Here is a 12,847-nt window from a genome sequence, read left to right as displayed (position 1 = left end):
TGAAATAGTAACTAAACTTTCAGATGTAAATTTTGAAATAACCAAACCAAATGCATTAATAAACAAAGCTACTGATATTGTCCATGTATCAAAATTAAGAACTTATTTCTCCTCCCCCCCAAAAAATTAAAATTAAATCATTAATAATAAATAAATAGCTTTTTTTTTTATTTCTCTTACATTTTTCACATAAAATCTTACTTACGTAGACCTGTCGTCTCTATTCATAAGTTAGGTCCCCTCCCCCTTCCAGGATTATATTGTTGGGATAGGTACGATCACAACAAGTATTAAAACATAGCTGTGTTATTGAGGCTTGAATGTAGGGTCAACCTTCCCATTAATTTCTATTACATTCTGCTTTTATCCCGGATAATTTGTAATCCTCTTTGGAAACGAATATTTCTGAATGGGAATAGAAAGAGAGCAAGAATTACGTTCCCCTTGTCCAAATTTTAGACCAGTGAGTGTCTCCCATTAAAAATGCTAATTATTTGCCTTGTGGGACAAATGTCCCCCCTCCCTTCAAAATTATACAAACGTTTTATGTTTCTGTACCATTTATTTCAGTATTAATATTTATTATAAGAATATTTTGAATCTCATGTTTTATAATTTTCATATCCGTTTTTTATAAAATCATAATTAGATTGCTATTTTATTATTTTATGAGTTCAGTTTACTAACCTAAGGTTTTACTCCTAAAATGAGGATTTTAGTGAGTCAAATTTTCTACTATTAAAGGGCACTGTTTGCAAGCATACCTTAGAGACAATCCTCAACAAGTAAAGATTATTAGCTGAGTTTCTGCAGAAATGTATTCCTTATGTTATACATCTTAATATTATTGCTATTATCGTTGATCATCTAAGTTTTCATAATAGTTTCGCAAGTTTAGCTCATAATTATCTTTTTATACCTCTAATCCCCTCGTTGAAATGGGTTTTTATATTAATATAAAAGTAAAGGAAACTTAGATACCTCATTTAGTCTGCATTTACATCTGCTATGATCTTCCTACGTGTCGTGCGCAAAATACAAGTTTGACAGGAAAAGATCATCATTCTGCTCGTTGTTCATTGTTTCGTCAGTGTTTAACGGCCCTCAGTTGTTGTGGCTGTTTCTGATTATAACTGCATACCACGTACAGTATTCGTAATTTCTTCTTGGAGTATGCTTCAAGTTGTTTTAAGTGTATTACAGCATAGATTTAATTTATGTTAAAGTGTAAAAGGTTTATATCCTTTAATTTACATTTTCAAGGATAAATTTTTGAAACGTGCGGTTCAGTATATAAACATGTTTAAGCTACTAGTACCGTGCCTTCCATTTTAACTCGGCACGTTACCGACAACTGCTTCTGTGATTCACCAGGCCATGGCCGCGTTCACATTCTGCTTTGCTTGAGGTAAATGGTAGGCTTAGCATTCAATGAGAAAATATGTATTATAACAGTGAATTTTGTTATAAAAACTTTGTCTTCTGATATTGGTGGGCAAAGAAATGAGTTCAGAGAACTCCGGCTTTTTTGTTATCCGGCCTGCCCTTCCGCCACATTAGGCCGGATACTTGAGAGTGTACTATATATATATATATATTTAATCTACACAAATATGTATTGTTGTTTTCCAGCACGGTTAGTTCAATCACTGGAAAGACCGTTTAACGATCAGCTCTGTTGGATCCTGATTGGATGCCTTATCGATGATCTCAGGACTTCCTGACGAATTTGGCGACACAATAGAAATTACTGGAAACTTCGAGAATTTTAGCAATTCAGCCAATAGAAATCGAGATACGCATGATTGGTCCAGAACCTTCTCGGCCCGTCTCTCAGAAACTATAAAAGGCCGGCAGTTTTTTTTAGTTCAACTCTGGTTAATAGTTGAACGAGCTCTCTCCCTGAGTGCTTCGACCAGCTTATCATTGTTGTGTTATTGCGAACTGCTGTGTGTTTCTTGTGTGAGTCTCCGCCTGTGAAATGGTCATGCGTGTGAGTCTCCGCATGTTATATACAAAGAAGAATCGATGAAATACTTAGTCTACATCGCGATACAAGAGCAGAAGCGATACAAGAGAATGATGTTTTACTATGAGATTTTGACACGTATAGTCCTAAGAAAGGAAAATGTAGGTATCTTTAAAAATCATTAGGGATTTTTATTCGGATTTCGAAGCGTGAGAGAATGCTGGGACCAGCAGTTTTATAGAGCGCGTGTTAAAAGTAATTAAATAAAAAGTGGAATTTGATCAGGAAATATCAGGCCATTTTAGAATGAAGTTAATATGGGCTAAATTAAGATGAAAATTGGTAAATTAATGAGGCTTTAAATTAGATTTAATTTAGAGATACCATTACACACACACACACACACACACACACACACACACACACACACACACACACACACACACACACACACACACACACACACACACACACAATAGATCATGATGAAATCTTCCATATGTATATATTTGACATATTGACATGTATATATTTGACATAATTGAAAATTGAATGAACATATTTCTTATACAATTTTAATAGTTGTAAAAAGTGAATGGGAATTTTATAGTATTTTTCATATCTAGCAATAATTGTCTTGTAATTTCGGAATTCAACTTTTTCCTTATTAGAATTGTAATTGCTATTTCGAAACTGTATTTATTCAGCAAACATTATTCAATTTTTTCTCCTGTGGTCATATAATAAGAATGTTTATTTTGATGACTTATTCTAGTTTGTTAAGAAAAATCAGTACTCTAAATATTTCAGTTTTTTGTTTATTTTATGCATTTGAAATTCCACATCAGGCTCTTTCCATTGGTATGAGTCTGTTGGAGACTTACGCAGCGAATATTGCAGTTCTACATTGAAATGCCAGAAAAACTGGTACCACCAATCTAATATCGTGTAGAGCCCCCCGAGCACGCAGAAGTGCCGCAACACGACGTGGCATAGATTTAGCTAATTTGTGAAGATATTCTGAAGACATTTCATATCATGATTCTCGTAAGGAAGTCCACAAAACCATGGGAGTGCGAGATTGGGGAAATCTCCTAAGGGCAGCAGGTTACAAAGAGATCCCAGATATCCTCGATAATGTTCATGTCGGGGAATTAGGTGACCAAGAGAGAGAACAAAATTCAGAAAAGTGCTCCTCAAGCCACTCGATAGCTACTGTAGACCTGTGGGGTGATGCATTATCCTGTTGGAATTGTTTCAAGTCCGTCGGATTGCACTAGGGCATAAATAGATGCAGGTGATCAGAAAGGATGTAAACGTACCGTTGACCTATATGGTCGAGTAGACGTATCAACGGTCCCATTTCATGCCAACTTTATACGCCCCTCCACCAGCTTGAGCCTCCACCAGCTTGAGCCTCCACCAGCTTGAACAGTTCCTTGTAGGCATGAGGGATCGATGGATTCATAAGGTTTTCTCCACACCCGTACACGGCAACCCGCCCGATATAATTGGAAAAGTGACTCCTCAGACGAGACAATATTAAGAGTCATTTTTCCAATCAAGAATCCAAAGACGGTGTTGGCGAGCCCAGGCAAGGCGCAGAGCTTTGTGCCGCTAAGTCAACAATGGTACACGAGATGGTCTGCGGCTGGGAAAGTCCATATCAATTAGGGTACGTTGCACAGTGCGTACGCTGATATTCGTTGATGGGCCTGTATTCAAATCTACAGCAATTTGAGGAAGTGTTGAACGTCTGTCTCGTGTAACGATTCGTTTCATCAGTCGATGATCCCGTTCTGTCAAGGTCTTTTTCCGGTGGCACCGCTGTCGGAGATTTGAAGTTTTACCGGAAACCTGATATTCGCGGTACGCTCTTGAAATGGTCATGCGTGAAAATCCAAATTTCATCGCTACTTCGGAAATGCTGTGCCCTATCTTTCGTGTGCCGGCGATTAGTCCCCCTTGAAATTCCCTTAAATCATGATAACTTGCCATTATAACAGCAAGAATCGATGTAATAGCCTCCTCAGATCTTTGTTGTCTTATATACGCACTGTCGACCGCATCGCGTTACGCTGATTGATCGAACATCTCCATTATTTGCATACAATTTGCTATACTAGTTTTTCCGGCTCTTCAGTGTAGGTCAGTTGGTTTTCGAACTCATCAATAAAATGAACATCGCGGTTTGTTACTACTTTTTTTTTTATTTTTTTATTATCGTACAGGCTTAGTTGATTATCCATTGAATATATGCTCATTTAACCTTGGATCGAATTTGCCGTTTTTTTCTTGTTCAGAACGTATGCTTTTTGTCTGAAGATTTTGACGTATGACACACTTGGCTTGGTTACAAAAAAGATTTCGTATGGGGTTTTATTTTCCACGTTGCTTTTGGAAGGGGAACGATTGCAGATGTAAATAGTATAATTTATTGCTTCTGCCCAAAGATATGGAGGTAATCTAACAGTTTGCCAAATTGTACGATTCATTCGTTCGGCTATGCGGTTTTGTTGTGGAGTTAGAACAGCTGATTTTTTACTTCTTATTCCTTGTTCTAGAAGAAAATTTTCAAATTCTGCATTGCAATATTCTAATCCATTATCAGTTCGGAGTATTTTCTTTCCGGTTTGATTTTCAACTAAAGCTTTGTAGTTTATGAAGGCTTTCTTTACTTCATCTTTAGTTTTCGGGAAATTTATTACAGCATATCTTGTTTTCTTTTCAATGAACGTGACATAGTAGGGTGAACCGGCAAGTGATGGTACTCCAGGGGTGTTTGTGCTCCGGGGAAACCCCGGAATTCCGGAGATTTTGAACTTCGATACCCGGAAATTCCGGGGATCGTCGTTCAAAAGGAAGTAAGAATAATAATGAATTATTTATTTTGATCTGGGTAATTTTGTTTGCTTTGAAAGCAGAAAACGCAAGGTCAGTGTGTGTGGTGAAAACTTTTCCTTTCTTTCTCCAAAGGCAGTGATAATGCGTGAAAAGGGGGAAAAAACTTCTTTTTTGTTCTTTCCTTATTGCGAGTTATGACTCATTCCCCCGGTTCTCGGACATTCTCTTCTGGATTCTTTTCGGCAAGTAGGCGCGGCAGAAAAAAAAGGGAGAGACTTCGTTCGACCAGATGTGCGATCACGTGACCTGGGTTCAAAGGTCTTAATTTTGCAAAAAAAGTAATTCATTGAACTTTTATAATTAGGTCATTCAATACTTCATAATCGTAATTTTTCATTTCTCTCCCCCCCCCCTTCTCGAAACTCCAAAATGTCGGTAGTAAGTCCGTAAAAGTTTCAGGGGATTTTTTGGGGTCCCACAAACACCCTTGGTACTCGCATAGGTGCACAGACATTAGAATGCACAGTTTGTAAAAGTTCTTTGCTTTTGAACTTAGATTCTTTTGGAAAAGCGCTAACAGTTTGTTTTGATTGGATGCAGATTTTGCAGTCCTTTACAGAATCTTTAATATTGAAATTTAATCCTCACACGATTCTTTGTCTTTAATTTCTTGATATCACTTTCGTTTAGATGACCGAATTTTTGATGCCACTTTTTTTAATTCGGTAACTGTTGTCGCCGTTTCGACTTTCGATTTTATGTAATATGAATCTTCTTTGCGGATTGCTGTCATTAGTACAGTTCCATCAGATTCAATAATTTCGGAGAAAATAACAGGTCTACTGTTCTTCGTTGCTTTAGATATTGAAATGAAATTGCATTTTAATTCAGGAACGCATAACACATTCTTTAGAAGAATTGTCCTGGTTTCTTTTGCATTTTGAAATTTAATGCGCATTGAGCCTTTGCCGGTAACATCAGCAACTTTATCCGCGGCAAGTTTAAGAAAACAGTTGGCTTCCTTGTTTTTGTATTTTTCATCGTTGCACATAAGAGAGGTAGTTCCGCTGTCTGAACACCAGGAATTTGTATTATTTTCGTTACGATTATTAACGAAAGAAGTAGCATACATTGCACTTTTTATAAACATGGTTGAATTTTCCTTTGAAGCTGCATATTTTCTATTTTCTTTTGATATTCGGAAGTTTTGTCTGAACAGTATTTGCACTTCAGGTTTCGAAAATACTTTTTGTTGAATCCTTTGTTTTGGTTTGTATTACAGTTCTCAGAGTTCATTTTTGGAGACTGCTGATTCTTTTTAACTGAAGAATATAGAGCGGACAGTGATGCAAGAATTATTTTTCCTTTCGAGTGTCGACCAGCAGTTTTATTCTCAGTGCATCAGGAGCAGGCAGTTCATCTCAGGATTCAATGGCACATCCAAAGTTTTCGAAATAATCCGGGATGCTGTACAAGAGTAGAATATATAGAAGTTCATCGGCGATTTCGAGTTCATTTCTATCAGCTTGTCAACAGTTTCAAAAAAACTCTTTTAAGTGATCTGACATAGTTTCCTTGTCGGTCATTTTTCGAAACAATAGTTTTTTAAAGAGAGCAGCTTTTTTAGGTGGCCCGATTTTAGCTTATTCCAGGCATCATTTGACGTACAGTGCTTGACATGACACAGTTCACTTATTCTAATAGGCAAAATAAAGTTCGAGCGAGCTTTTCGATTAGCTAATGTCTATTTTTCTATTGTTGCAGTGGCCTCAGTTGTGACCACTTCCTCAAGCTTAACTTCTTTTCTGATGATGCAACCCCAGTAGTTGTTTTTAATCAGAACTGCTTCAATTTGCTTCAATTCCAAGTATCGAAATTGTCCTTAGTCAGTTTTTCGGTGTCAGTCAGTTAAGCCATTTTGCTTCTACTGGCAGTTCAGGAATCGAAGGTCCGTCTTTCGCAATTTCTTTTTTTACTGTGTGTTTGCTGTGTTAGGATCGCTGCTTTCGTTTTGCAGTTTGGCTTACTCTGGGCAAATAACCATTGTTTGAGATTTACACAGTGAATATTTCAAAACATCAAAATCATTTATTTATACAGTAACACATACACTAAGACATTACTGTAAAAGATTAATTAAAAACGTGAAGGAAGGTTAGTAGCAGCATAGGGAGGATCTTCAATCATATAGAGTACGTATGACGTCAACGTCTAGCAGTTGGCGCATGCTCAGCTTACGTAACGGTCGATTCTGCTGTGGGATGAAGGGAGTTGGGAAGGAGGGAATGAACATTGAAATTTAACAATCCTTTGACCCTGCTCATAGGAAAATTAAATTAAACTTTGAATAATTTACACAGTCCATTTAAACGACATACCCCGTCCCCTTGAAAGATAAAAGCGTAAACATTAGACTATGAACCTCGGCTTATCAATATTTCCTATTTTTTATTGCACTGGGTGCTGCAGTTTAATTGTATTTGTAATCGGTTGGTGTGTTTACGTTTTTTCATTCTGCTTTATTTTGTTTTTAACCATGTTTATCTCTGATTTATTGTGTTGTGGCATGAAATTTTCATCCATTTCTTTGTTGTTTTCTATTGTTGTTGAAACGGTAGATTCTTCTGAATGACTTAATAGAAACTTTTAACAATGATGCAATCAAAAAAGTTTTTTTTTTTTTTAAAAAAAAGAACTGCGATACATTTTGTAACATTTTAGAAAAATTAGTGAAGTTTTCTGCTTTTGCATTATTTAGAGTGTAAATGCAAATGTAGAAAGCTAATTTTTTGTGCAGAAGAAGGCCAGGATTTAGGCCTTCCATTTTAACATGCGGATAAAGTCATTATTTATATTATAACAAGCTTGAATAACCTTGTACAGGCGTTAAAAGATGTTGTTAGTTGAAAAAAATTGCGAAAATGGACTTGAAGTGCAGGTGTTAAAATTGTGATCGATCATATATATATTTTTTTATTTTAAGATATTATAAGTGTATCTATGAAATATTTTCCTCGGAATATTATTAAAAAATTCAATTTGTCTCAGTAAACACAGAATTTGTATGATTTTTGAAATACTAAAAAATTTCAAATGAATTGGTTACTTGAACAATATTCACTTTAAATTTTTACCATATATTATATAAAGATACATGTAATGATATTTATTAATCTAATTTAAATCCTAATTAATTTCCTAATTTTTATCTTAATTTACCCCATATTAACTTCATTCTAAAATGTTCTCTTATTTCCTGATCCAATTCCTGCTTTTTATTTAATTAATTTTACACGCGCTCTAGAAAACTGATGGTCTCAGCATTTTCTCACGCTCCGAGTGAAGGGATAAAAACACTTAATGCTTACAGCATTCTTTTAAAGATACCCAAGAATCCCGTTCTTAAATAGACACGTGTAAAAGAAATCCCTATCAAAATCTCATAATAAAATCACGAAAGGGAAAAATTTTGGTTTCGTTTGCTCTTGTGTCGCGATATATACTAACGTCTTTCTTGCCACTTATTCTTTGTACGTAAATTATGCTTCCCGTAGTGAAAGCGGAGTTTTAACATTTCAGAAGTTTATTCTATTCGGCCACGCAACTGCTAAAATATTTTTACATTTATAAAATCCTCAAAATTGTTATCTGTGCTAAAAAACTCGAATTATTAAAGAATTAACATTAATACGCAAATCCGCGGGAGAGGCAAGCGAGGTGAATGTGACGTTAAGGCGCGACTCCTCGACTCACCGAGAGTTGTCTTTGCTTCATGGAGGCCTATTGGAAAAGGGAAATTGCAACGACGATTGCTTGTACTTCACTCGGCCATCCAATCCAGGATCTATCGCTGGTTTCTTCCCGACTGAACGGACACACCGCTTGTTTCCTTAGGCCTCATAATCTTTGCTACCTCTCAGCGGCAGTACTTCGTCCAAGCTAGGTTGCCGATGAAGTCCTATGCCATCTGTAACCTAAGTTTCCTGTTCCTACATTCCTGCTTTGGTGCTGAATGACTTTGTGTGTGTGTTCCTTATCATCATTTCCTAGAGAAGTTCCATTTACCTCTTTGCCTGTGTGCCAACTGACCCATCCGGTTATTGATGTCATTAATGTGCTACATTGCCGGCGTCCTGGTATAGGGGTAACGCGTCTTCCCCGTGATCTGGGCGTCCTGGGTTCGAATCCCTGTTCGGGCATGGTTGTTCTTCATCTGTGATCTATTTGCGAGGTGTGTGAATGTACCTCCCTCTAAAAAGGGGTTGTGCAAGCGAATGTATGAGTTTCATCTTCATATGAGCTAGAAGTCATATTTCTGCCCTCGGGTGCTCAGGGGTCTTTACCCTCAGAAGCTACTGCACCCCCTTTTCGTGGTAACGCGGACACAACATCATCAATGTGCTCCATTCTCAACGTAATAATTAATCGCCTTCCTCGCTGCGTTAAAGTTTAAGCGGGTTGTGTGTTGCTGTACATTATAGTCTCAAAATTTTTGCCTTTCTGTAATTGTGGTTCCATTATGAAGTGATTGAAATGCTCAAGAATTAAAAAAAAAATAAAAAAAATTATCTCCAGCATACGTTCTTGACTTTGCAAATGAAAGATTATAAGTGAATCCCTCGATAATATCATTTCTTCCAGCAGTTTAAGATTTATATTGTGTATTCTTGATTTTATTTTGAATTGCATATTTAAATTGTAATACGATTGCAAATAATCTTTTTAAAGTAATATTTAAAATATGGTATGTTTTTAAATATTTTATCAAATCTGTTATTTAAATTCAGCAAAATATTTTAACGTGCTTCACTTAAAATTTATTGTAATACTATTAAGTATGATTGACTCAACTAAATACATTTTATCTAACCCTCAAGATTTTGGGTCAAGATAATAATAATAAACTTGTTAATTCTAAAGTTAAAAATATAAATAAAATTAATGTCGCATGATAATAAAAAAAATTAGTAAATACCTTAGAGACACCTCTGAATGAAATTAAACTATCATCTGTTATCTATTATGTCAGAATACTTTTATGTTTTAGTGTGCATGCAAGCCTTGTGAATGAAGAAAATAATAATCCAAGGTTCTAATACTTTCTAATGATATATGATAAGTTAGTAAATACCTTAGAGGTACATTTTTTACACCTCTAATTGTGATTAAGTTATCCATTGTCTCTTGTATTAGAATATTCCGAAATTTCCAAAATCAAATATTTTGCTTTCAATTATTCAATTTTTTAAAAGTTAAATAATTGTATCAAATTTCATATTTGTATTCTTAATACAAAATTAGAAAAAGTTGCATGAATTTGCATTATTTAAAATTGCCTGTCTGGATATAAGGATTTTAAGAGCAAAATAGGCCTTTTCTCAACAATTAAAGGGAAGGAGGAATGAAAATAGGTGTAGAAAATAAAGAGAGAGAGAGAGAGAGAGGTTTAAAAAATTGCGTAGATTTCTATAATATTTGGATGATGCAAGAGTTTTCTCCTTATAATTGCATTATATCAAAATGATATTTTTGAAACTGTGCATACCTTTTTCTCAAAATCTACTGTATGCAAGCTATTGAAATTTTAACCACGTATTCCATACTTATTATATATATGCTGAAACGAAATTTTTTAGTTTTTCCAAATATATTTCTTAATAGAATTGATCTTGTGTTAAAAAACAGCATGTTTTGAAAAATTCACAATAACATTCTATCAAAAATTAAAACAAACAAATAAACAAATCGAGCTATATTATGTAAAATATCACTTCAATAATAAAAAGAATATATATATATATATATTATCCTTTTAATATGAGAAAAAAGCTCATACTTGTAACTTTGATGCATTTTTAGGAAAGGTGTATGAATTTGTACAATTTAACATTTCTAGTTAAGGAGGCACCGATTCCTCTTGAACAATTTTTTTGATAACAAATCGATGCTTTTTTATTGTTAAGATGTTAAAATTTGGTATTTTCTTTCTAGTATGCCCTGCTAACTGGAAACCAGATTCTCCAACAATCAAGCCTGATCCAGAAAAAGCTATGGAATATTTTGAAAAGAATAATTAATCTTTAAACTTTGTAGTTTGTTCACTGTGTGAATGTTATTAATCATGTGGATTTGTTAATATTGTAATATCAGAATTATGGTTATTTCATTTCAATAAAAATTCATTTTCTTAGCAATTTTCACGTTTATCTATCAAAGGGAAACTTGTTTATGAGTATTTGATTTTTTTAAAAAGTGATGTCAATGAATGATAAAAAGTTTTTTATGTCAACTAATATATATCGAACATAATACTAGATGGAGTCATCTTTTTTTATTCTTAATTTTCTTTAGACAGATATTCTCAACTTTTTAAAATTTTGTTCCACATAAATTAGGTAACATTTGTATGGCATTGTTAAAACATTTTCTTGTTACGAATCAGTGCTTCTAAAATAGTGTTTTTATAATCAGGGAATAAAATATCATATTTAGAATAAAACTTTTCCATCATAATAAAATAAAAATGCATTTTTTAGTAATTAATGGTAATAATACATAATGACAAATTTTAAGATTTGTTTCATGAGTATTAATGCAATGACTGAATCTGTTACATTTTAACCAATTTTGCCATGTCAGACTGTAATATTCATTAATTTCAAGCATAAATCAAGTTCAACCATATCCTTTATTTATTTTCAGTTAATAAGATGTTATTAAAGGCATTCATGAGCATATTACAGGTATTAAATTTTTGTTTATCGAATATATATTCATGTCAATTTAAACAAATTTCTTTTTCAACTCTCATGAGTTTTTGCCTCATGAAATATCGATAAATTTGAATTAATTTTTCAAATGAAGCTATATTCAAGCATATTGACATTGTTATAATTGCTAATTTATGGATGGTATCCAAGAAGAACTTCATATGAAGGATTTCCTTTGCAGAATAGTTTTCGCATAACTTTAAAATGAGACTTAAGTCTGCTTAAACTGAAAAGTTGGAATTAAAGGAAATTGGGCCTTTTTTTATTTATCTGTAGTTATCCTTTTTGGTTAAACTGAAATTTTACTGATTGAATTAAAATTTTGATATAATATTTTCCTTATATTTTATATGGAAACAAATTACTGCTTCCATATTTTTATGTTGTATATATTCTTAAAGTATTACATATTGTGACTTCTCACCCAGCGGTAATTTAAAATTTAGTTGAAGATTTACAAAATATAACCGAATACATTTTAAAATATTACAGGTAGTTCGAATACACTATAGTACTGTGCAAATTAATTGGGACATATTTTATTTTTTATAAATTTCTTCATTTCTCGAGAATTTTCTGCCTGAAACCAGTTTCAACTGCATTTTCTTACAAAAAAGGGTCGTTCTTGACTAGTAAACTGGTTTGACCATGTGATCATCACATGTAAAGCATTTTATTATCAGTTTGTGTTTCAGTTGCTACAGGAGGTTGATTGTGTCAAGTGTTTAGTTCTAATGCATATTAAAAAAATGTATATATCACTCCCAGGAAAAGGACTACAGTTGGTATCCTCAGTCAGCACACTTCAATGACAGTGAGGGATATTGCTGTAGCAGATGGAGTTGGAAAATTGAGTGTTTCAAGGATTATTAATCAGTGAATTAAGTTTGGAACAGTTTCTCCAAAACGAAAGAGTAAATGTGGATACAAACGCAATACAACACCTCAGACACACAAATTTCTTGTAAAAAATAGTAAAATGCACCTTTGCAAAACAAGTACAGATCTTCAGAGAGAATTATTAGCTACCGTTGTAAGCGTTGATTCATCAACAATATGACGAAGGTTTATTGAAGCAGGGGGATAGCTAGGAAACCAGTAAAAAAAAAAAAAAAATTGTTAACACCTGCAGTGATGAGAAAACGTTTGTATTGGGCCAGGAAATATCAATCCTGGACTACACAAGACTGGAATAAGGTTGTATTCAGCGACAGAACATTTAATTGTGCAAGAGATTCAATAAACATTTGTCAGACGAAGTGCT

At 34.0% G+C, this 12,847-nt stretch overlaps 1 protein-coding gene across 1 annotated transcript in view; it reads left to right on the top strand.

Annotated features, from left to right (window-relative positions):
* LOC129958334 (peroxiredoxin 1-like) overlaps positions 1–11,007 on the top strand; it is a 42,995-nt gene extending 31,988 nt beyond the window's left edge. Inside the window, exon 7 of the mRNA XM_056070748.1 lies at positions 10,805–11,007. Within this exon, the coding sequence (XP_055926723.1) occupies positions 10,805–10,890 (86 nt within the window). The 3' untranslated portion in view covers positions 10,891–11,007. The remainder of the gene's footprint in view (positions 1–10,804) is intronic.
* The last annotated feature ends 1,840 nt before the right edge of the window (positions 11,008–12,847 follow it).

This window comes from Argiope bruennichi, chromosome X1 (genome assembly GCF_947563725.1).
Source record: "Argiope bruennichi chromosome X1, qqArgBrue1.1, whole genome shotgun sequence".
In the NCBI taxonomy this organism is placed as follows: Eukaryota; Metazoa; Arthropoda; class Arachnida; order Araneae; family Araneidae; genus Argiope; species Argiope bruennichi.
The sequence above is the reverse complement of the archived record's forward strand: the minus strand, read 5'-3'. Positions and strand labels throughout refer to the sequence as shown.